The sequence below is a fragment of the Dipodomys merriami genome, unplaced genomic scaffold (assembly GCF_024711535.1).
Source record: "Dipodomys merriami isolate MVZ:Mamm:240054 unplaced genomic scaffold, mDipMer1.0.p SCAF_60, whole genome shotgun sequence".
In the NCBI taxonomy this organism is placed as follows: Eukaryota; Metazoa; Chordata; class Mammalia; order Rodentia; family Heteromyidae; genus Dipodomys; species Dipodomys merriami.
This window is the reverse complement of record NW_027206180.1, coordinates 6,399,363-6,423,694: the sequence shown is the minus strand read 5'-3', so window position 1 is coordinate 6,423,694 and position 24,332 is coordinate 6,399,363. Positions and strand designations below refer to the sequence as shown.

The 24,332-nt window shown below is 45.9% G+C and overlaps 1 protein-coding gene across 2 annotated transcripts; it reads left to right on the top strand.

The window, feature by feature from the left end:
* Positions 1–520: 520 nt before the first annotated feature.
* On the top strand, positions 521–20,287 carry LOC138814587 (dnaJ homolog subfamily A member 3, mitochondrial). Of its 2 annotated transcripts, XM_070003606.1 has the most exons (12): positions 521–751; positions 4,147–4,280; positions 5,601–5,684; positions 7,544–7,744; positions 8,322–8,474; positions 11,018–11,165; positions 11,936–12,000; positions 13,425–13,553; positions 14,698–14,813; positions 15,415–15,512; positions 18,436–18,556; positions 19,159–20,287. In XM_070003606.1, exons 1-11 carry the CDS (start codon positions 541–543, stop codon positions 18,537–18,539), a joined length of 1,443 nt encoding a protein of 480 aa, XP_069859707.1. In that variant the 5' UTR covers positions 521–540; the 3' UTR covers positions 18,540–18,556; positions 19,159–20,287. The 2 variants fall into 2 exon arrangements, with proteins under 2 accessions (XP_069859707.1, XP_069859708.1); XM_070003607.1 differs by lacking the exon at positions 18,436–18,556 and having other exon boundaries at positions 522–751.
* The last annotated feature ends 4,045 nt before the right edge of the window (positions 20,288–24,332 follow it).

Below are 24,332 nucleotides of genomic sequence, written 5' to 3'. Positions count from 1 at the left end.
ACGTTCATTTTTGTGCTTGTCGGCTCTCATCTAAACTAGCAAACTCGGTAGAGCTTTGGAAAAGGCTTACGAGCTTAGGAGATAGCTAAGCGCTACCACTCCGGCTAGACGGGGAAGACAGCAGGAGAACTGCTGGCAAACTGACCGACGCAACAAGCTGCAACTTTTAAGGGTCAAAGAAGGCAGCCGCGCACTGCCTGCTGGGATCTGCGAGACCAGTGTCGCATTGCCTATCGGGATTTGTAGTTCCTCCCTTGGCTAGGACCCACGGGCCGGTTACAGTCGCTACATTCAGCCACATTGTTCACAGATAAAGTTTAGTATTTGCCTTGTCCAATGCAGAATTACGAGATCCTACAAGGAAAGTCTACCATGCAGACATCTGCAAGGTAAACCTCAGCAGACGGCGGATACCAGGAGCGTTGGGAGTTCAACTGCGCATGCGCAACGCTTATGCTCTGCGTGCGCGCGGAGGCCCCGCCCCCCAGAAGCACCGCCCCAGTGCGCCGGGCGGCGCAGGCGCAGTGTCCCCGCGCCAAGATGGCGGCACGGTGTTCCACACGCTGGTTGCTGGTGGCCGTGGGGACCCGCCGGCTGCCGGCTACAGCGGGGAGAGGGGCCCGGTCACCTCGGGAGGGCGTGGTGGGGGCGACACTGGTTCGCAAGCTGAACGTCGCTGCCTTCGCGCCTTCCGTGGGTGCTCGCGGCCCCCCGGCGCTGCTGACATTGAGGCCCGGTGTCAGCCTCACAGGTGAGGGCAGACTTGCGGCTCCCGGGCCTAGAAAGGAGGGGTTCGCCTTTCTCCAGCCACAGGGGTAGCGGGGATAGAGGTGTCTTCGACTACCGTGCGAAACTGCTAGGAGACAGGCAAGCAGGAGGCGGAGAGGCCCGGATGGCGACGTACACATGCCGTCTAGGGGGAAGAGTTGCATGGAGCCCGGGGTGTTGAAACGCCCCAAAGGCCGTGAACCTTCACCTTTCTGTCAACATTTCTCCAGACCGCTGCTGCCCTGCTCACGCCTTCCCCATCTCCCCACCGTTCCATCTCCTTGAGATGGGAGGGGAGAGGCGAGTGCCATTGGGTGAGTGAACTGAGGCACTCGGGAAGTCCTGCAAGCTGCGGATCGCCACCCCCGTTTTAAAGACTGGAAAACTGAGGCTTTGAACCGAGGAACTGATCAAGGTCATCAAGTGTGGATGAATGATCATTTCATAGCTTTTTGCCCTTTCGCCACATGGTGTAAATCGAAGGGTGCAGTTAACAGGTTTTGTTTTCGTTTGAGAGCCTAAAATCCGTGTAATAACACAGTCTAACATAGACTGAGCTCGTAACCGTGTGTCAGATATGGTTTATCTTCCTAGGTCCCTGTGACAGTCACTGATTTTTCAGAGAAACTGGTTTAGCTGTTAAACAACTTGTACAAAACCACAAAGCTAAAAAACAGTATAGCAGTGCCTTCATTTGAAAATTGCCTTCCTTAATGGTTGGAATAGAAAATTACATGTATTAAGCCTTGAAGTGTTTAGGCATGCTGTTTTCTTATATAGTGGATGACGTCCGTTTTAATGAGAAGAAGGAAGCAATGAACAAATGACCATGTCTCTGAATTGTGTGGTTGTTAGGTATCCCTATATTTTGTGCAAGTGATATTTAAGCTACCTAAATTTATAAAGAAAGGGGCTGGGAATATGGCTTAGTGGTAGAGTGCTTGCCTAGCATGCATGAAGCCCTGGGTTCAATTCCTCATTACCACATAAAGAGAAAACGCTGTAAGTGGTACTGTGGCTAAAGTGGTAGAGTGTTAGCCTTGAGCAAAAAGGAGCTCAGGGACCAGTGCCCAGGTCCTGAGTTCAAGCCCCAGGATTGGCCAAAAAAAAAATATATATATATATATGAGTGATAATAACAATTTACATTTCAGATTGCAATCTGGGTATATGATTTAATCCTTTTGAGCCTCTTAGCTGTGGTCTTGGTGGTTTTGTGATCCTTCGTACAATTCAGTATGGGTTTGGTTACATCTACATCTTCTTACTTGAACCTTCTAAGTACTAGGATTATGGGCATGTGCTACCATGCCTAGCTTCTTAAACTAAATTTATTATTACATCTGTACAGATTTACAGAGCACTTTTTTTCCTTTGTAGTGCAGAGGATTGAACTCAGGTCCTCGTAAATGTTAGGCAAATGTTCTACCCAGAGCATTAAAAAACAATTATCTTAACCAAGTTAAAATTGTCAAGGTGATGTACAGAGGGGTTACAACAGTTACATAAGTAAGGTAATAAATACATTTCTTCAAACTTGTTACTTCCCTCATTTTTCTCCTACTTTCCCTCAAGAGCGTTTTTATAATTGTGTTACAGAGAGAGATAGGAACTAAGTCCTAAACCTAGTGTGAGGCTATTACTAAGGAAAAGAATCAGTTTTTCTTTTTTCCCCAAGTGAGCCTATAGCCTGTGATTGACATGTTTATATCAGGTGCCATACACTTGTGAGAACTGTCAATCTGGGCTAGAGATATGGCTCAAGTAGTAGAGTACCAGCCTATTAAGCTCAAAGCCTTGAATTCAAACCCCAGTGCTGCCAAAAAAAAAAGTAACGTTCTTCAAGCTGCAGTCTGTTACCACACCTCATGTCCCAAATTCAGCAACTCACCTCCCAAATTAGAGTCCAAAATCTTGGTCTGGGAATGTGGCTCAGTGGTAGAGTGCTTGCCTGGCACGCATGAGGCCCTGGGTTCGATTCCTCAGCACCACATAAGTAGAAAAAACCGGAAGTGGTGCTGTGGCTCAAGTGGTAGAATGCTAGCCTTGAGCTGAAGAGCTGAGGGATAGTGCCAGGCCCAGAGTTCAGGCCCCACAACCTGAATTGCTGAAAGTAAATTTATGCCATTTGCACAGGTATCTACCCTAAATATCTTAGGTTTAGAGATTTTACATCAATGGACAATTTCTAATTAACAGGACATTTGGTTCAGAGTTGTTGGTTTTTGGCCAACAACTTGTATGTTGCTTTTTTTTTTTTTTTTTTTTTTTGCTGGTCCTGGGTCTTGAACTCGACATGGGCTCTGTCCCTCTCTATGCTCGAGGCTAGCAGTCTACCACTTGAGCCACAGCACCACTGCTGACTTTTTCTGAGTAGTTTATTGGAGATAAGATAGACTTTCCTGCCGGGGCTGGATATAAACTGTGATCCACAGATCTTAGCCTTCTGAGTAGCTAGAATTACAGGTTTGAGCCACCAGTGCCTTACAGTGTGTTACATTTTCAACACGCTATGATGCTGCTAGTCCAGGGACCACATTTTGAGACACAACCTATAAGCAGATTCCCCAGGCTTGTACGATAGAAGAAAGATGTGGGGATTAAAAAAAAATTACTGGGCTGGGAAGGTGGCTCAGTGGTAGAGTGCTTGCCTTGCATGCATGAGGCCCTGGGTTCAATTCCTCAGCACCACATAAGCAAAAAGAAAAAAGCCGGAAATGGCGCTGTGGCTCAAGAGGTAGAGCGCTAGCCTTGAGCTGAAGAGCTGAGGGACAGCGCCCAGGCCCAGAGTTCAGGCCCCACGACCGGACCCAAAAAAAAAAAAAAAAAAAAAAAAAAAAAAAAAAATTACTAAGACATTACTGAGACAAGGAGGATTGTAAGTGAATGAGACCAGCATATGGAAATAATAGAACAGTAGTAAATGCTTAGGCAATCTAAGAGAGGGAGCTATAGCCCTTTCTAGGGGTGGGGGAGAATGATGAAAGGGGTGACACTGATCAGGAAGCATTATATTTATAAGCTGATTTGCTGAATGGTAACCCCTTTGTACAACTACTTAAAGATAATATAATTTAAAAAGAGAATCCTTTTCTAATAATTTCCCTGGTCTAGCCCCTCTATCTGAAGTATTTACTATTCCTGTAGTAGTATAATGAGACTACACCAATAATATAACCTAACAGAATCAACAACACCCTTTGTTGTGTTATCTATGGCAGTGGGTAACTGCAGTTTCCAGTATGTTGGGAGGGAACAAACCTCTTAGTCATGGTCTGGTTTGTAAGGTCCTTCACAGGTGTACTGCAGCTGCCCATTTACTCCTATTTTCTTTTGTTGAATACAATCCCAGAGTGATTTTCTTTTTTTCTTTTTCAGGAACTAAAAGCTACCCTTTTGTTTGTACTGCCTCCTTCCACACGAGCGCCTTTGTGGCCAAAGAAGATTATTACCAGATATTAGGTGTGCCCCGAAATGCCAGCCAGAAAGAAATCAAGAAAGCCTATTATCAGGTCTGTATTGTTCAGATTTAGTGAAAAAGACTATAAAGGGAGCTTTGGTCTAATCTGGGCCTGATTGGTACAAGGCACAGACCACATGGATGGGGAACATACAGCTCTGTGAACCATGGAATGATTCCAGAAAAGTGGACTTCACTGAATACATTCTTAGTATATGAAATTGTATAGTCAGTTACTACTTAGAAAAACAATCCTTTTTTCCATGGAAATTGTGAATAAATGACCAGCCAGCATGTACCTGTGAAGGAACAAAACAGACCACAGCTATAGATTCTGTGTGTGCTTAGCTTGTGAGAGGCCTTGGTTTTAACCCCAGAATCAAAAAGTAAAAGTAGGGCTGGGAAGATGGCTGAGTGGTAGAGTGCTTGCCTTGCATGTATGAGGCCCTGGGTTAGATTCCTCAGCACCACATAAACAGAAAAAGCCAGAAGTGGCGCTGTGGGCTTAAGTGGTCAAGCGCTCACCTTGAGCTGAAGAGCTGAGGGACAGAGCCTAGGCCCAGAGTTCAGGTCCACGACCAGCAAAAAATAAATAAATAAATAAAAGTAAGCTGGGCACCAATGACTCCCACTTGTAATTCATAATCCTGGCTATTTAGGAGGCTGAGATCTTAGGTTTGAGCTAGCCTGGGCAGACAAGCTCGAGATACTATCTCTAATTAATCAGTAAAAAGCTGAAAGTGGAGCAGTGGTTCAAGTAGATGAGCACCAGATTTAAGTCAACTTTTTTGATGGTCCTGGGGCTTGAACTCAGGTCCTGGGTGCTGTCCCCAAGCTTCTTTTCTCAAGACTTGCACTCTGCCACTTGAGCCACATCTTCACTTTTGACTTTTTAGTAACTAATTGGAGATAAGATTCTCATTGAGGAAGAGGCGCTATGGCTCAAGCGGTAGACAGCTCGCCTTGAGCTGAAGAGCTGAGGGACAGCGCCCAATCCCAGAGTTCAAGCCCCATGACCAGCCAAAAAAAAAAAAAAAGAAAAAGATTCTCATTGACTTTCTTGCCCAGGCTGGCTTTGAACCATGATCCTCAGATCTCAGCCTCCTGGGGACTGGCAGGTGAGAGCCACTGGTGCTTGGCTCAGAAACAAAACATTTATAAAGAATAATTGTAGGGTGAGCATGGTGATGGATGCCTATAATCCCAGTACTCAGAAGGCTGAGGTAGGAGGATTGTTAGTATAAATCTCTTCTGAACTACAGAATAAGATCCTGTCTCAAAAATCAAAAAAGATATAACTGTGGCTGTTATTTGGGTTCTGGGTTCTATTTTGGTAACCATTCTATGTCTTTAATAATTTTTTTCCCCTTAGCTTGCCAAGAAATACCACCCTGATACGAATAAGGATGATCCCAAAGCCAAGGAAAAATTCTCTCAGCTGGCAGAAGCCTATGAGGTAAAGCACCCAGCCCCTAAGTTCAAAAAGCCTATGAGATAAATATGTGCAGTCATTTTGTTCAGCTGTGTCCATGAATCAGTGCTTGCTTTGTTCACAGGATGGCCTGGCGTGTCAGAGGTCTAGTGTGAAGGCTATGTTTTTGCACCAAGTCACCTTGATTTTATTAAAAAAAAAAGTGAGGCCAGGTTCTGGTGGTTCATACCTATAATCCTAGCTACTCAGGAGGCTGAAAGCCGAGGATCGAAGTTCAAAGCCAGCTCAAGCAGAAAAGTCCCCATGAGACTCTTATCTGTAATTAACCACTCAAAAACTGGAAGTGGCACTGCAGCTCAAAGTGGTAGAGTGCTAGCCTTAAGCAAAAGAGCTTAGGTACAGCACCTCCAATAGAAAAAGGAGGAAGGAAAGGAGCAAGCAAAGAAGCCAGGCGCTGGTGGCTCATGCCTATAATCCTAGCCTCTAAAGAGGCTGAGATCTGAGGATCATGGTTCAAAGCCCAGGGCTGGAAAGTCCTTGAAACTCTTATCTTCAATTAACCACAGAAAACTTAAAGTGGCTTTGTGGCTCAAGTGGTAGAGTGCCTGGAGCTGAAGAGCTCAGGGATAGTGCCCAGGCCCCGGTCCAGAGTTCAAGCTCTGCAACTGACAAAAAAAGTAAATAAAGAAAGAAAAGGAATTGCCATAGCTGTGTCTTGGTGGCTCATGTTTATAATCCTAGGTGCTCAGGAGGTGGAGATCTGGAGCAGCATGAGGTGAAGCCAACCCATTAGTCTCAATTTCCAGCAAAAAAGCAGTGCTGGATGCATGGCTCAAGTAATAATGCAAACCCAGTAAATGCATGGCCTTGTGTTCAAACCCTGGTACTCTCAAAACAGAAAAAAAGGTTCCAAGGGGCTGGGAAGGTGGCTCAGTGGTAGATCGCTTGCCTTGCATGCCTGAGGCCCTGGGTTCGATTCTTCAGCACCACATAAGCAAAAAGAAAAAAGATGGAAGTGGTGCTGTGGCTTAAGTGGTAGAGTGCTAGCCTTGAGCTGAAAAGCTGAGGGACAGCGCCCAGGCCCAGAGTTCAGGCTCCACGACCGGACCCCCCCCCCCAAAAAAAAAAAAAAAGGGGTTCCAAGACCTTGTACTAGGTCTATTACCTTGGAATCTCAATGAAGAAAAGAATCCAGAAATTTGCATTGACTTAACTCCCCAAGCAATTTATTGTGGCTGTATTTGGGAACTCTAGGTTTGGTTAGTTTTGTATCTCTTCTTTTTTTTTTTGGTCAGTCATGGGGCCTGATCTCTGGGCCTGGGCCTTGTCTCTTAGCTCTTCACCTCAAAACTAGTGCTCTACAGACACTTAAGCCACAGTGCCACTTCCGGCTTTTTCTGCTTATGAGGTGCTGAGGAATCGAACCCAGGGCCTTGTGCATGCAAGACAAGCACTCTACCACTGAGCCACCTTCCCAGCTGTTTTTTTTTGTTTGTTTGTTTTTAAAGTGTGTGTGTGTGTGTGTGTGTGTGTGTGCGCGCGCGTGCGTGCGTGCGTGGTGTGGGTGTGTGATGGTACTGGAGACGAACCCAGTATGTTGCACTTATTAGGCAAGCACTTTACCAGTGAGCTACATACCAGCCCTCACTGAATGTTTTTTGTTTTGTTTTTTGCCAGTCATGGGGCCTGAACTCTGGGTCTGAGCACTGTCCCTCAGCTCTTCAGCTCTAGGCTAGTGCTTTACCACTGGAGCCACAGCACCACTTCTGGCTTTTTCTGTTTATGTGGTGCTGAGGAATTGAACCCAGGGCCTCATGCTTGCAAGGCATGCACTCTACCGCTGAGCTACCTTCCCAGACCTGATAACTCTGCTTTTCTTATAGGTTCTGAGTGATGAGGTGAAGAGGAAACAGTATGATGCCTACGGTTCTGCTGGCTTTGATCCTGGGGCCAGCAGCTCTGGACAGAGCTATTGGAGGGGGGGGCCCTCTGTTGACCCAGAGGAGCTGTTCAGGAAGATCTTTGGGGAGTTTTCATCATCTTCCTTTGGAGATTTCCAGAGTGTGTTTGATCAGCCTCAAGAAGTAAGTTTCTTATTTTGAAGACTCCTCCAAAGGTGATGTAAACAGTGTTTTGTCAGTTTCTTTTTCTGAGAGAGGCAAAGCAGCTTAAATGGAATGATCTTGAGGTACTTTTTGGCAGAAAGTAAGTCCAACATTTGAAAAGTATTATAGATAATAATGAACACATTCATTTGACTATATATATATATATATATATATATATATATATATATATATATATATATGTATGTATGTATGTATATGGCCCTACTGTTTTTAGGCCTCTGACTTGACCTCATATCCCAATGAGGAATGCATGGTAGAATATAGTTGCTCATCTCGTGGCTGTGAAGCACAAAAAGAAACTAAATTTTCACTGAAACTAAGACATATTATCCGTTAAAATTCCTGAGAAGTAAAACAAAACCTGCCAACTGAGTCCCAGTCATTCTTGCCTGGCAGACTTACATAAGAACAGTAGTAGTGACAGAGTAGCTGCAAGTGGTAGTCAGTGCTTTTCTGTCCTCAAATGGTACATCCCAGTGATTATTGTCAAGGAAAGACTGACAAGCCATGCTTCTTCTTTTTTTTTTTTAAGTACATCATGGAATTGACATTCAACCAGGCTGCCAAGGGTGTCAACAAGGAGTTCACCGTGAACATCATGGACACCTGTGAGCGCTGTGACGGCAAGGGCAATGAGCCTGGCACCAAGGTGCAGCACTGCCACTACTGTGGTGGCTCAGGCATGGTAAGGGTGTGCCCTGCAGGCTCCCCACCCTCCTACCACCTAATCCTACTACTTACACCGTTCTGTTTTTATATGCTCCAGTAGGTTTTTATTCAAGGACTCCTAGGCTTTGAAAATTCATAGCTGCAGAGAGTATTTAAATCTAGAACCTTCTGCACTTTGCACTAGTTCTCTGTCCATGACAACAGTACAGATGGCAAAAGGAAACCATTGTCTTAGAAAATGTACTTTGGGAAATACAGAGAATTTGAAAATCAGGATTAAGATTTTACTTGAAGTATCATCATTCTTTCTCCTTTTATTCAGATGCACCCACTTGAAGCATTTGGCCCCTTTGCTTTTTTGTCATTGATGGTGTGCTGCTTTTCTTTTCATTTTTGTTTATTTATTTACTTATAGCTGTATGAGTTCAAGGATTCTTCCTATGTTATGGTCAGTATAGTTACTTCAGTGTTTAGTTTATTTTATTTATTTATTTTTTTTGGATCCGGTCATGGGGCCTGAACTCTGGACCTGGGCACTGTCCCTCAGCTCTTCAGCTCAAGGCTAGCATTCTACCACCTGAGCCACAGCACCACTTCCGGCTTTTTTCTTTTTTGCTTATGTGATGCTGAGGAATCGACCTCAGGGCCTCATGCATGCAAGGCAAGCGCTCTACCACTAAGCCACCTTCCCAGCCCTACTTCAGTGTTTAAATTGTCCCTGATTTGGCCTTTTGAAGTCCTTTCCATCTGGTCCTATGTCCTTGTGTTGTCTTCTGACCATAGGTTCAGCACTTTCTTACTGTGCCTTTTAACAAAGTTTATTAAGCTGAACTTGTACTATCAGTACTGCAGTTAGCCCTATCCACCAAGCCCTGGTTCTGCTTAGTATATGATGGGCCAGAAACCAAGATCTACACCTGGAAGTACTAATTGCTCCTATTACATGACTGCCTCTCAGCCCTCTCAGTCGCTGAGTCAGTATTTTGTATAGACATGCATTTCTTTCCTTATCTGTCTGTTCAAATGCTATAGATATACATGCACATACGTGCATCACAGACTGAATTTAACCTAATCATTTCACACTTAATTTTTTTTTTTTTGGGGGGGTGGGGGCAGTCTTGGGGCTTGAACCCTGGGCTCCTTTTGCTCAAGGTTAGCATGTTACCACTTTGAACCACAGCACACTTCTGGCTTTTTCTGTGATTAATTGGAGATAAGAAACTCATGGACTTTTGTGCCCTGGCTGGCTTCAAACTGTGATCCTCAGATCTCAGCCTCCTGTGTAGCTGGGATTATAGGCATGAATCACTGGTGCCTGGCTTACATTTTTTTTTTTTTTTGGTTGGTCATGGGGCTTGAACTCTGGGCCTGGGCACTGTCCCTCAGCTCTTCAGCTCAAGGGCTAGTGCTCTACCACTTGAGCCTCAGTGCCACCTGCAGCTTTTTCTATTTATGTGGTACTGAGGAATTGAACCAAGAAAAGGAACTCATGCATGAGAGGCAAGCACTCTACCACTAAGCCACCTTCCCAGTCCCCGGCTTACAGTTTTTAACAAAGATAAACCTGGCTGTGATTATCCCCAAAATATTTAATCATTTTCTCCATCATATAACACACACTAAAGAATTAACCATTTTAGAATTGTTAATCCATATAATGTGGAAAACATTTCTGCTTAAAGATTCTCAATATTTAAAAGTGTTAGAACATGTGCTTAGTATGTGCAAAGTCCTAGATTTGATCCTTAATGGCAGGAAGGAAGGATTTCAGAATATGTAATGATATAAATTAATTATTTAGCTGTGTATGGTAACTCAACCCTGTAATGCTAACACTTGGAAGGCTGAAGTAGGAGATCAAGTGTTTAATGCCACCATAATCTACATAGCAAAACAGAAATGGAAAGAGTTATGGAAAGAATATTTAAAACTGAACTATAAAAAATTGGTTGTAAAGTCTGTATTTACAAGTTCAAACAGGCAATATGATCTCTTTTTTGTTGGTCGTGGGGTTTGAACTCGGCCTGGGCGTTGTGCCTGAGCCTCTCTGTTCTCAAGGCTAATGGTCTATCACTTAAGCCACAACACCACTTCTGAGGTTTTCTAAGTAGTTTATTGGAGATAAGAGTCTCATGGACTTTCCTGCCTGGGCTAGCTTTGAACCGTGATCCTCAGATCTCAGCCTCCTCAGTAGCTAGGATTACAGGCGTGAACCACCAGCACCCGGCTTCTTAGTATTCTTTTTTTTTTTTGTCCATTGTGGGGCTTGAACTCTGGGCCTGGGCGCTGTTCCTCAGCTCTTCAGCTCAAGGCTAGTGTTCTACCACTTGAGCCACAGTACCACTTCCAGATTTTTCTGTTTATGTGGTACAGAGGAATTGAACCCAGGGCCTCATGCATGCGAGGCAAGCACTCTACCACTAAGGTACCTTCCCAGCCTGTTCTTAGTATTCTTTAGGTGCACGTGCACACCAAAAAAGCCTTCAACCAAACATTTCTCTCAGGAGTCAGTGTACTTGCCTGCTTACCGTTTTTTTCCCCCCTCATATTCATTAGGAAACCATCAATACTGGCCCTTTTGTGATGCGTTCCACATGTAGGAGATGTGGTGGCCGAGGCTCCATTATCACAAATCCTTGTGTGATCTGTAGAGGAACAGGACAAGCCAAGCAGAAGAAGCGAGTGGTGATCCCTGTGCCTGCAGGTGGGTCCCAGAGCGCCCCATGTTCAGGAGATGGCCAGGCCCACTGAACCCTGTGTAATCTGACAGGAGCTTGGTTTGAGGCCCTGGAGTTCAGGCTAGAGAAAGAGCTAAAAACTCCTAGAATCTTTTATTTTATTTATTTGTTTATGTTGATATTGGGGCTTGAACTCAGAGTCTAGGCACTGTCCCTGAGCTTGTGTACTCAGACTAGTGCTCTACTACTTTGAACTGCTACACTTCCAGGGGCTGGGAAGGTGGCTCAGTGGTAGAGTGCTTGCCTTGCATGCATGAGGCCCTGGGTTCGATTCCTCAGCACCACATAAGCAAAAAGCCGGAAGTGGTGCTGTGGCTCAAGTGGTAGAGCACTAACCTTGAGCTGAATGAAGAGCTGAGGGACAGTGCCCAGGCCCAGAGTTCATGCCCCACGACCAGACCAAAAAAAAAAAAAGAACTACTCCACTTCCAGTTTTCTGGTGGTTAATTAGAGATAAGCGTCTTGGACTTACCTGTCTGGGCTGGCTTCAAACCATGATCCTCAGACAGCCTCCTGAGTAGCTAGTTGTGGGGCCTGAATTCTTTAAAATGTGCCCACTGTACTTCAGCTTGTGAAGGAGCAGCTCCCAGTCTGTGGTTTTCACCTCCCCGCTCCCTCTGTCTTCATTCAATGAGAGCCACCATTAACAAGGCTTGGGAATGAGCAAGGGGTTTGGGAAGTCAGTGTTGCATGAGGTGCCACCTAACTGCTGTTTTTGGAACTTTGATTCTTCTAGGAGTTGAGGATGGCCAGACTGTGCGGATGCCCGTGGGAAAACGAGAGATTTTTGTCACATTCAGGGTAGGCATTTGCTATTTACCTTCTGTTGGTCTTTGCCCTCTCAGTGTCTCTGAGGCTGCTGTTGGCCTGAGTTTGGTTTTTTTTTGGTCTGGTCGTGGGGCCTGAACTCTGGGCCTGGGCGCTGTCCCTCAGCTCTTCAGCTCAAGGCTAGCGCTCTGCCACTTGAGCCACACAGCACCACTTCCGGCTTTTTTCTTTTTGCTTATGTGGTGCTGGGGAATGGAACCCAGGGCCTTAGGCCTGCAAGGCAAGCGCTCTACCACTGAGCTACCTTCCCAGCCCCTGGCCTGAGTTTTGTGAGTGCATGTGTTGCTGTTTTTAAAGGGAAAAAGGGCTGTGTTCATGTGGTTATTAACTGTTTTGTGGAGGTTTTGTGCTTGATGTGAAAATAAAGCTTCCTCATGATGTTTACAAGTTAGAAACAAGATACAAGAAAATAAGAGATTACAAGAGATTGGAAGTGGCGCTGTAGTTCAAGTGGTAGAGCACTCGCCTTGAGCTGAAGAGCTGAGGGACAGCGCTCAGGCCAAGAGTTCAAGCCCCACTACTGACCAAAAAAAAAAAAAAAGAAAATACAGAGATCTGTTGATGGGAAAAAGCTACAACAAAGTGTGTGTGTGTGTGTGTGTGTGTGTGGTGTGTGTGGTGTGTGTGTGTGTGTGTGTGTGTGTGTGTGTGTGTGTGTTGTCAGAAATTAAACTCAGGCCCTCTAGCATACTCTGCAAGCATCCCCAGGTCTAAGCTAAAGTTTTATATGTTATAATATACAGATAAAAAGAAAGTAATGGCTTCTGTCACCAATTACACTCCTAGATGTGTACCTGAGAAAAACACTTGTAAACATATATAGGGTATACTTATACATGACAGATACAGGGGTGATTTGACAGCCCTGTTTGTAAGATTCCAACTGTTTGCTGGTTTTGAATAAGAGAATAGTCTGCAAATTGCTGTGTGACAGAGTGAAGGCTGCTACTAATCAAAATACCACCAGAGCCACAGGTGTGAGCACAAGTCACCTTGTCTGTCATTAAACAGAGAAGAAAGTGAGTCCTGGGAGGCTTTCCTGCCTTAAATACCATCTCCATAGAGCTGTCATATATATGAGATGGACTGTATTAGGGATATGGAAATATATAGCAAAAGCAATAAAAGTTTTAGAAAAAGAAGCTAAAAAAGCTAATTTTCATTCTCTTCCCTCTCCAATTGGGCACTGTGAGGAAGGGGTAGATGTTGTTCTTCTGCAGTATGCAAGTATGGAGGCTGTGTCCCCTCCAGAGCTGTGAGGGGCTAGCACACATTGGTGATATGCAGATCTTTCTCAGTGCTAAGCTGTAAGTGTAGAAAGCTCAGGCCTGCCAAGCCACGTGGCTCGTGCCGGTGAATTCTGTGGTGGTCACAATCATCTTGTGTTTTGGCCTCAGGTACAGAAAAGCCCTATATTCCGGAGGGACGGCGCAGATATCCACTCCGACCTTTTTATTTCAATAGCTCAGGCTATTCTTGGGGGGACAGCAAGAGCCCAGGGTCTGTACGAGACCATCAATGTGACGGTAAGAGGGTGCAAGGATGACATTGCCAGCAGTATTCTGTTGCGCCTTTTTTTTTTTTTCTTTTTTCTTTTGGCAGTACTAGAACTGAAAACTTGTGGACAAGTACTCTAGCACTTGACATATGTTCCCAGCCCTTTCTGATTTTATTATTTTTCAAATAAGATCTCACTTTTTCCTAGGCAATTCTACACCACAATCTTTCTTTTTATGCTTTCGTAGACATGGGATGACAGGTGTGTTTCACCATATACCCAACTTTCTATTATTTGACATGGGGGTCTCACAAACATTTGTGACCAGGCTATCTCACTCTTCTGAGTAGCCAGGATTATAAGCATGAGACAGTACCCAGCAATTTTTTCTTTGAAGTGGGAAATGAGACTTGTAAGCATCTATCTAGCCCGTCAATGATTCTGAGAGAAGAGGCCTGGGGTGAACACTAGAAGCTTTAGGTTATTCCTTGTGAGAATCGTAAGCCCAGGCCTTGGTGTATTGCCATGTAAAGAAGTTCCTGGCTTGGGTCCCCTCCTTTGCTGGTTAGCAATCCCAGAAACTGTGACACAGAGGTGTGTTGTTAAAGTTGGTGCTCTTTGCGTCTGCTTCCTCAGGGTCTGATGATGGTAGCAGATCCTCAGGAGCTATGTCTCCTCCCCTCAGGTTTCAGCAGTAGTACACAGCCTCTTGTTCCACCTGAACCTCTCTCCTCTATCTCCAGGTCCCACCACTGTTAGCATTTACCTAGGGTTTTCTCCAGACTCGGTGTGGGGATTTTGGGGTGGCCCCTGTCCGTGGAGTGGACACTGTGGGCACACTGCTGCCTCTATCAAGGGCCATCCCTGTCCATGCCTTCCAGCCCAGTGAGGCTGAGCAAGCTCAGCCTTGGATCCTGAGTTGTGTTTTTCTATCCCTGTGTCCAGTGCTTTGACCCTCACTTCTGCTTCCGGGGCTCACCCCACATAACTCCTGTTCTCAAGTTCTGGTTGCAACTCAGCCATTGTCTTCATGGTTACTGATGGGCTTGCTCCATACTCCTGAATGCAATCTTTTTTTTCCTTGAGTCCTTTCAGGATTGTTTTTGTGTAGTGAAATGGTTTACATTTGGGTAGTGGTGACCAAGGAATGTACTGCTTTCCTTTCAATATAGATTCCCCCTGGAATTCAGACAGACCAGAAGATTCGATTGACTGGGAAAGGCATACCCCGGATAAACAGCTATGGTTATGGTGATCATTACATTCACGTGAAGATCAGAGTTCCAAAGTAAGTGTCCTCTCTAGCTCAGTGGCCAAGCCTACCCCCTCCACCACCCCCTACACACAATGCTCCAGGCACCCTCCGAGCCTGTCACCTGCCAAGCCCTATGCCAACAGTTCAGGGTCCTATGAGTCTCAGGCTTGGGCATCAGGTGTATGTAGCCCAGGTTCCCTATCTGTAGAGTAGACATACCAGAGGTCAGCCTCACTGAATTGTGGGGGAATGATGTGAATAACACATAGAAGATGCTTAGCTGCTACTGAGTTGCTATGGGCAGAATGCTGTGGGCACCAAGGCTGGGTATGCACTAAGGCTGGGTATACACCAAAACTAGGTGTGCACTGGCTTCGCTGGTTTCCAGCACTCCTCCTTTCCATAGTCTCCTGCCTGTTGCTTCATTACATGCTTACTTGTAGGCCCCTCGTATAACTGTGGCAGCATTGCCACTGCGACAGTTGTTTAAATGACTTGGTGTACTTTGGAGCTCTGAGGCCCTGGCCCTCAGGTTCTTATTACTGGCTATGGGTACGCTCCTGCCCAGACCAGCAACTTGTCTGTCTGTGTGGTGATGCCCAGAGGAAGCACTGTTGCTGTGTTGGGTCCACAGGAGGCTCACCAGCCGGCAGCAGAGCCTGATTCTGAGCTACGCTGAGGACGAGACAGATGTGGAGGGGACAGTGAATGGCGTGACCCACACAAGCACCGGTAAGGGGTCTGGAGGTGACATGGTGGCATAAGGGAGCTTCTCAAGTCCCTTGGAGGGTGAATAATTTGGAGCAAAATGTTGCAGTTTCCAGTCAGGCTTCATGAAGCCTCCCAAAAGCACTACTGAGAGAGGGAGGTATGGGCAGGAACAGCCAGAGAGAAGTCTCGAATCTCCCCTCCCTATGAAAGCTTCTCTCCCATTCTTAGCTTGTGTTCATGTGCCAAGGAGGTGATGGAGTACTTCCTCTCCAGGCAGCTCTGTGTCTCAGAGCAAGTGTTCTGATTTCTAGCCTTGATTCTGCCACTTCCCTTGTGACTGGGCACTTTCCTCCATGAGAGCTTCTTGTAACAGCTTAAGGAGGTGACTTGGATGGGCTTGTACATTCCCTACCCTGAACATCTTGCTGGGGCACCAGGATGTCTTGTAAACCACAGTGAAAACTGTATTGGAGAGGACTCTGTCTTTTAGAGCAGGCTAGCTTTGACTTCTTCCTGCAGTGTACAGGCACGTTACTTCAGATGTCATGCTGTATTGGGAGACTAGTTGAACATTGGTGACTTGCCATCAGCTCCCCTGCCTGCTGGAGCCGCCTGCCTGATGAAGGCATTGGCGGCCACTGGCCCCCTTCCGGGAGGCAGGCTCTTCCGTTGATGGGGACCTTGCTCAGGTCAGGACAGGCTGCACCCAGGAGTCATTACCTCAGCTGCACATGTTTCTACCTCTTGCATCATTTTGTTTGGGGTTTTAGGCATGCATCACCATGTCTAGCTTGTTTGGCATTTTTTGTTCTACTCCTTGAACTACCTACTAGCTAACCAGGTGCTTATTTTAACTCTTGCAGACTTCAGCCATTCTGGCTGTAGTGTATCTATAGTTATGAGGCACAAACCACTTCCTGGTTGTGGTGGGGTGGCAGAGTTGGGGGAGGTGGGAGTGGCAGATGCCGAGTAGGTTTTTTTGTGGTTTTTTTGTTTTGTTTTTGCTAGTCCTGGGGCTTGAACTCAGGCACTTCTCTGAGCTAATTTTGCTCAAGACCAGCACTCTACCACTTGAGCCACAGTGCTACTTCCAGCTTTTTTTGTTTATGTGTTACTGAGGAATCAAACCCAGGCTTCCTGCATGCTAGGCAAGTGCTTTACCACTAAGTCACATTCTCAGCCTGCTGAGTGTTTTTATGTCCACTTAGAGCATGGATGTTTTATATCCCAGCTATCATTGTTGGCAGTGAAGCCTTAGGCAGATTACCTCTGTGAACGTGCTTCATCATTACTAAACCGAGGACAGTAGTAATACCACTTAATAGGCTTTCTCAGCAGTTAAATAAGATTGTATGAGTAAAGCCTGAAACACAGAGCTTGTCATATATCAAAAGCAAGTGTCACATACAATACCTTTCACCAAGTTTTGCCATCTGCTTACCAATGGTAAGACAAAATTCCAGACTCTTCCTGTCTTAGGAGGTCCAGGAGTATAGTTTATGGATTGTTAAAAGGGCTCTTTTTTTTTTTTTGTCCATGTGGGGCTTGAACTCTGGGCCTGGGGCTGTCCCTGCACTCTTCAGCTCAAGGCGAATACTCTACCGCTTGAGCCACAGCACCACTTCCGGATTTCTAGTGGTTTATTGGAGATAAGAGTCTCACAGACTTTCCTGCCTGGGCTGGCTTTGAACCGCAATCCTCAGATCTCAGCCTCCTGAGGAGCTAGGGTTACAGGTGTAACCTGTAAAAGGGTTCTTTTTGTTACTCAAGTCTTTATGTAAGCAAGAGGTTGCCAAGAACTGAAGGAGAGCACCCCAGTTTTTCAGTGTGCTGTTCAGGGCCTGAATCTTTCTCTGTGCAGCCCTGGAACTTGGACACGGCCCCTGCAGCTTTGACAATTATCCAGACCTTATTGAGAGTGCTCTTTAGGTAGCTGTTCTTTCTGTAAGGGCACACCTGAGCTCTGCAGTTTTGCCTGTCAGAGAAGTGAGCCCCAGTCATGCTGCTTGTGCAGAACCCAGAGGTTTCTACCCCTTCTGCTTGGGGACCTTTCTGTCCATGCTTTGGAAAGGCCTGTGAAAGGCCTCATTTGACTCAGAATGAGTTCAAGGAGACCATGACTATTTTATTTGCACTACTCTGTATTCCTGTAAGTTCTAAATGTTGGTGTGCACGTCACTGCAAATCATCGCGAATCTTGTGTAGCAGCGTTACCTAGGTAATCTTGGCCTGGGCCCTGGGGAGCCATCACTGGGGCTGCTCATACCTTTAGCAGTCAGGGCTGGGAGCCAGCCACAGAGACTTTGCTTAGAGCCACAGATGCCCTCTGCTGGCGTGGTAGACAGGATGAAGTGCACTCAATAGTGGATTTCACACGGCAGTGACTTCCTTACTGGGTTTCCCGGGCATGTTACAAGTGCATGCATATGGAATGTGGTAGTGGACCTAGAAGTAGGATCTGTTGTTGCTAGTAGCATGAAAAGAGCCTGAGCTTCAGGTTCAGGCTGCTTATACTTGAACTCAGATCTGCTCCCCTGCCAACTGACTTTGGGGCCACCTGAACTGTGCCTCCATGTTGTTATATCACATCTATGATAATGAATGCTACCCTAAGTAAGTAGTGTGGCGTGGCTTAGAAGTCATCTGTCATTTGCTCCATTATTTACTTTTTGTTCAGATTAGAGATAACTGGTTGCTGTGGGTCCCTGATTTGAAGAGGAATTGGGATAACAGAGTTCTGAGTAGCCCATTTGAATTGGTGAGACAGTTCAGATAGCCCTTGCCAATGTGGGAGTGACTTCCCTCTGTTTCTGGGGTAGCATTTACTTGCTTCTTGACGGAGTGCTACCGCCTGAGCACACAGGCATGGGTAGGTGGGGGCTGGGGATGTGCCACATGAAAGAGTGCACCCTTGACCCCAGTTCTTTCTGCTGTTTGTGCCCAGGTGGCAGGACCATGGATAGCTCCGAAGGAAACAATGCTAGGCGTGAGGCTGGGGAGGACAAAGAGGGATTCCTTTCCAAACTTAAGAAAATTTTTATCTCCTGATACCCATCCCAGCTGAGGTAGGAAAACCTGTGAGGTTTCTTCCTTTGTTTCCCTCTGTGAACTAATCCCCTTTTGTCTCACTTTAACATTTTATCCAACCCCACCCACCCCAGGATTTGCAAGAGGTACTAGTTGAAGATGTGATGAATCTGGCATCTTCTTAGCCAGTAGGAAGAGAATGTGGCATAGTCAGCCAACATAGGGCTGAAAAGGCTGCTTCAACTAGTCTCTTACATTCCAACTCTATATACTCCTACCTGGGGAATTTGTATTTTGGGGGCTGCCACTTGACCCTCCTTAAGCCAGTTCCCAGGGGCTCTCCATCCTAGCGGTGGGATCAGCTTGCCCATGGTCACGAAGAGTGAATTGCGTATGGCAGAACCAAGCCTAGAACTCAGATCTCCTCTACCTCCTACTTGTTTCCCATTGCCTGGGCAGTATAGCGTTGTGCCAACTCTGGGGCTGCTGTGGGGGTAGTTCTTGCACACTGTGGTGTTTTGAAATGTACTACTGTGTGTGCTCACTCCTGGTGCTCTCCACGGATTAATGGAAGCTCTCTGACAGGACAGGAGTGTGTTCTGTGAACTGTGAAATGTAACCGTTTGTCCCCTTGGTTCAGGAAAACGGTCCACTGGAAACTAGGCTGGAAGCAGTAGCCTCTCTCATGGCCAGGACCTCGGAGATAGGAGGATCCCAGAGCAACAGCACTGAGCCTTTGCCTGCAGAGCCCTCCAGACTACCCGGCAACAGCACAACCATGTGACAACACCTCTGCATAGAAAGGTCACAGTAGGCAGCCATGGGCAGTGACATGTAGCACCCGAGGGCTGGTAGAAGTTTTCTATCCACCAGTAGAAGATTCTCCACTTCTGGCTTAGGGCAGGGTAAGACACTTGGACTCCTCTTGCAGTAGTAAAACTCTAATTTGGAATCAAATATGGTGATCTTAGTTAAAAAAAAAAAAAATTAAAGGCCATGCTTACTGCTTAAAAATGAAGCCTTAAGCTGCATCAAGTTGTGATGTGATTAATTTTCCTCTGAGCAAGTTCCTAGAGGTTCTGGAAAAAGTCCTTCCTGACAGGTTGTCTTCAGGAACAGAGGACTGCACACCCTACCAGGTCAGCTCTCTCCCAGTAGGCTCTGCCAACGCACGTTTCTCCTCTTGGAGTGTGTTCTTAGTCCACAAGGTTCCATGCAGCTGGAAAGCGGGTACTGGGGCCAGGCAAAGGACAGTTCTTCCTCCTGCCCACCTCACATGGCCACCTGTCTCAGCTGCTGCTGGTGCGGTAGGACTTGACTACACTGTAGCCCCATAGGGCAGACTTCAGATGCTATGGGTTCTTGGAGCTGTGCTGGGAGGGTTTCGTTCTCCCCACTTATACTGTGTGTTTAAATTACTCAATGCTATGCTATGAATCATTGTCTTTTTCCTATGTGAAGGTCTGCTCAAGAGAGCAGAGTGCAGTGTGAGCCAGAGAAGGCTCCCACCGTGCAGCTAGAGCACACAGTCCATCCTCAGCCTGGTAGCAGTAGCTTCATACTGGTAACATGTCATTGTCCATGTGTTTCAAGGTTTTGAGCACTAGCATAAGAGAGGATAATGAAGAACACTTTCTCAGTAGCCTCCTTTGTATTTTCCTTTATAATTTACAAAAGTAAAGCATCTATTAGCGTCTGACTCAAGAATGTAAAATGATTCTGTATCAATGTAAATAAGATTATTTACTGCAAAAGATATTTAAAACCTACATTGTGGTCATTTCTTCTTTGAAAGAGTTCAAACAACCTGCAGGCAGTCCCACAGGGGGTGACTGGAGGGTCAGCTGCCTTCCTCCTCAAGGTTACTCCCCCGCAGCTTAGCTGGTATAGTGTCTTGACAGTATTGCTCCCCCACTGCCCAAACCCAAAGCAGGGTACTCCATCGAACAGCATTCTCCTGTGCAAATGCTCTCGCACCTGGCTGACTTGGAGAGCCTGTGCTAAGATGTACATTGGCTCCTTTTCCTTCATTACCTTCAGAAAGTTTTCACCTATTTATTTTTGTAGCTACACTCAAGACCTTGTACTATTGCTTGGTTTTCTTGCACATGGCTGGTGCTCTACAACTTGAGTGAATCCTCCAGCCCTGGTTGTTATTGTTTTGTCGGTTGCAGGGCCTGAACTCTGGGCCTGGGCGCTGTCCCTCAGCTCTTCAGCTCAAGGCTAGCTCTCTACCACTTGAGCCACAGCGCCACTTCTAGCCTTTTCTGCTTATGTGGTGCTGAGGAATGGAACCCAGGGCCTCTGCATGCAAGGCAAGCACTCTACCACTGAGCCACCTTCCCAGCCCCACTAGCCCTGTTTTTTGCTGATTATTTTGGAGAGGAAGCCTCATAGGTATTTCTGTCCAGGCTGGCTTCAAACCACTATTCTTTAGGTCTCAGCTTCCTGAGTAGATAAGATTATAGATGTAAGCCACTGAGAGTTCGATGAGTTTAACCCACCTGTGCTTCCAGGAAAGCCTTAGTGCTCTCTCTCTCTCTCTCTCTCTCACACACACACACACACACACACACACACACACACACGAAAGCTGATGGTTAAGAAAGGCTCAATAGAGATTCTCTTCAAACTTGAGAAATGTTCCCCTCTTTCATTCACATAGTGCTCAGACACAATTCTAGAGAGTGGGGATAAAGCAGTGAGGTTAGACAGTGTCTCAGGAAAGCATAGGTCTGTGGGAATTGAGTCTTACTTCTGTACTTGGAAAGAGGGATTCTAGGAAGACTTTAGAAGAGGAAGGTGTATAGCTGGGCACCATTGGCTCACACTTGTAATCCTAGCTACTCAGGAGGCTGACATCTGATGATTCTGGTTCAAAGCCAGTCAAGCAGCAAAAAGTTCAAATGATAGAGTACTGGCCTTGAGCAGAAAAGCTAAGGGACAAGCTGGGCACTGGTGGCTCATGACTATAATTCTAACTCTCAGGAGGCTGAGATCTGAGGATCATGGTTCTAAGTCAGCTGGGCAGGAATGTACATGAGGTTCTTAGCTCCAATAAACTACTCAGATAAAGCTGGATGTGGTGTTGTGGCTCAAGTTATAGCGCACTAGCCTTCAGCAAAAGAAGCTAGACACTGTACCCAGGCCCAGAGTTCATGCCCTCGGACTGGGGGGGAAAAAAAGGTGTTGTCCTCTGTCTAGAAGGACAGCATTGCTGCTGTGAGGCCTCCTCAGGTAGAAGGTGCTGGACAACATTCACAGACTTCTGCTTTCATGTTCATTTCTACATGTAGCTTCTAAGCATTTGTTTCCAGATTTCTTTGTGCCCTCTGAGCTAGTGTGCAATATGGTATATTTAAAATAGAGGTGTTTCAGGGCTAGGGATGTGGCTTAGTGGTAAGAGTGCTTGCCTAGCATGCATCAAGCCCTGGGTTTGATTCCCCAGTACCACATAATCGGAAAAAGCTGGAAACAGTGCTATGGCTCAAGTGGTAGAGTGCTAGACGTAAGCAAAAGAAGCTCAGAGACAATACCCAGGCCCTGTAGTTTAAGCCCCAGGACTGGCAAAATAAATAATATATGTAATATATATATATATATATATATATATTTTTTTTTTTTTAAAGTTGTTTCTAGGCCCGTGACCTCTGGGGATTACAAATAGGGAGAAGGTACATGGCTGTTCAGCCTTTGCTGAAATCTTAGGAGGATCCATTGGGACAGGTATAGTAATGGAGTGGACAAAGTAGACTCTTGGGGAATTAGCCTTCAGCTCCTGCCTTCTCAGACCTTTGCACCCTTCCCCATCATCAAAACCCCTCAACAGACTAGAATCTTTTTCACCAAGCATAGTGGCTTGGTGATAGGTTTGTAATCCTAGCACTCAGGAGGCTGAGGCAAGAGAAGCATGAATGAGTTCCAGGCTAGCCTGGGCTGCACACAAAAAACAAAAACCAGAACCTTTGCTAGTCCCACAAGCCTTGCCACCTCTGTGCCAAAACTGCCCTGGCCTATCCTGCTGTGTATCCTTGGGCTGGCTCTGAGGCAGATGAAAACATCTCTGATGGTTTGTTAAATACTCTTGCTTGTTAAGCATCATTAAACACATACTCTGTATCTTCTAGCTAGAATTCTGCTTATTTAGCATGACACTCTTTTTTGGGGGATCCGGTCGTGGGCCTGAACTCTGGGCCTGGGTGCTGTCCCTCAGCTCTTCAGCTCAAGGCTAGCACTCTACCACTTGAGCCACAGCGCCACTTCCGGCTTTTTTCTTTTTGCCTATGTGGTGCTGAGGAATCAAACCCAGGGCCTCATGCATGCAAGGCAAGCGCTCTACCACCGAGCCACCTTCCCAGCCCCAAGCATAACACTCTTAAAGGGTCAAGATCTTTACATAATAGAGTAAGGCAGATTTACGGTCATGTGGCCAAGGACATGGCCTGCAGCCTGTGTCTATACAGTGAGAAGAGGTACAGACCAGGTGCCCTGTCTGTTGGGAGTCACCTGTTCCTCCTCCAGCCTAAGGGATTCTTGGGGATTCCAAAACCAGTCCTGTGAGATTGGCCTTTCTAGGAGAACCAAAACACTTGTTTTTTTTGTTTTTGCTGTTCCTGGGGCTTGAACTTAGGGCCTAAGCACTCTCCCTGAGCTTCTTTTGTCTCAAGGCTAGCATTTTACCACTTGAGCCTTAGTACCACTTCCAGCTTTTTTTGAGTAGTTTATTGGAGATAAGTCTCACCAACTTTCCTGCCCAGGCTGGTTTTGAACCAGTATCCTCAGATCTCAGCCTCCTGAGTAGCTAGGATTACAAGTACGAGCTACCAGTACCTGGCTCAGATACTAGGCTTTTACACAGGGATCTTACTAACCTCATCTCTCCGGCAATAACACTGTTGTGGTATCTTTCACATACCTTAAATTTGTATATTATGAAGGCTTTTAGTGCACATTGATTGAACATCACCAATTTTAGAACTCTACAAAGAAACCTTGTGTGAGTTAGCATTCACTCATTCTTGGCTCTCTGGTGCCCCCTAGTCTCTGATGGTTCCTCTTCTATTTTCTGTGTGTGGACTTGCCTGTTCTGGACATTTCCTATACATGTGATCCTTTGAATCTGACGTCTTTCAATTAATATTCATCAGGTTTATCCATGCTATAGAATGCATCAGAATGTCATTACACAGTATAGTAAAAATAATCCATTGTATGGCTTTTTTTTTTTTTGTCTGTCTTGGGTCTTGAACTCTGGGTCCTGGGTACTGTCCCTGAGCCTCTGTGCTCAAGGATAGTGCTCTACCATGAACACAGCGCCACTTCCGGTTTTCTAGTGGTTTTTTGGAGGTAAGAGCCTTACAGACTTGCCTGTCTGTGCTGGCTTTGAACTGCAATCCTCAGATCTCAACCTCCTGAATAGCTAGGATTACAGGCATGAGCCACTGGTGCCCGGCTTTCTGGCCTGGTCTTTTGCAGCCCTGGTGTCAACTGTGTCTACTCTTTCTATGTGGCTTTCTCACCATATAAACTTCTCAAGGCAGAGGGTATAACTTGTCTTTTTGTGTCAAGGTTGTATTTATCTAAGTTGTCAAGGAAATGCCTGTTTTCTAGGTGTAGAATAAATCTCATGGGGATGCTACTCCTTTTATACCTCAGCTCATAGGTCAGGGTGGAGTTTGATAGTGACTACACAAACTCATACACAGGTTAACATTCACTTACCATGGAATCTCAGCAGGTAACTTGTGTTCTTCAAAAGGAGCCAAGTTGGAGTTGGTTCACCACAATGGTCTTTGCTGTAGGCAGCACCACTGT

Coding starts and splice junctions, on each gene's coding strand:
- LOC138814587 (XM_070003606.1), top strand. CDS start 541: ATGGCGGCACGGTGTTCCACACGCTGGTTGCTGGTGGCCGTGGGGACC. Junction 5,685..7,543: donor AGCTGGCAGAAGCCTATGAG/GTAAAGCACCCA, acceptor CTTTTCTTATAG/GTTCTGAGTGATGAGGTGAA. Junction 7,745..8,321: donor TGTTTGATCAGCCTCAAGAA/GTAAGTTTCTTA, acceptor TTTTTTTTTAAG/TACATCATGGAATTGACATT.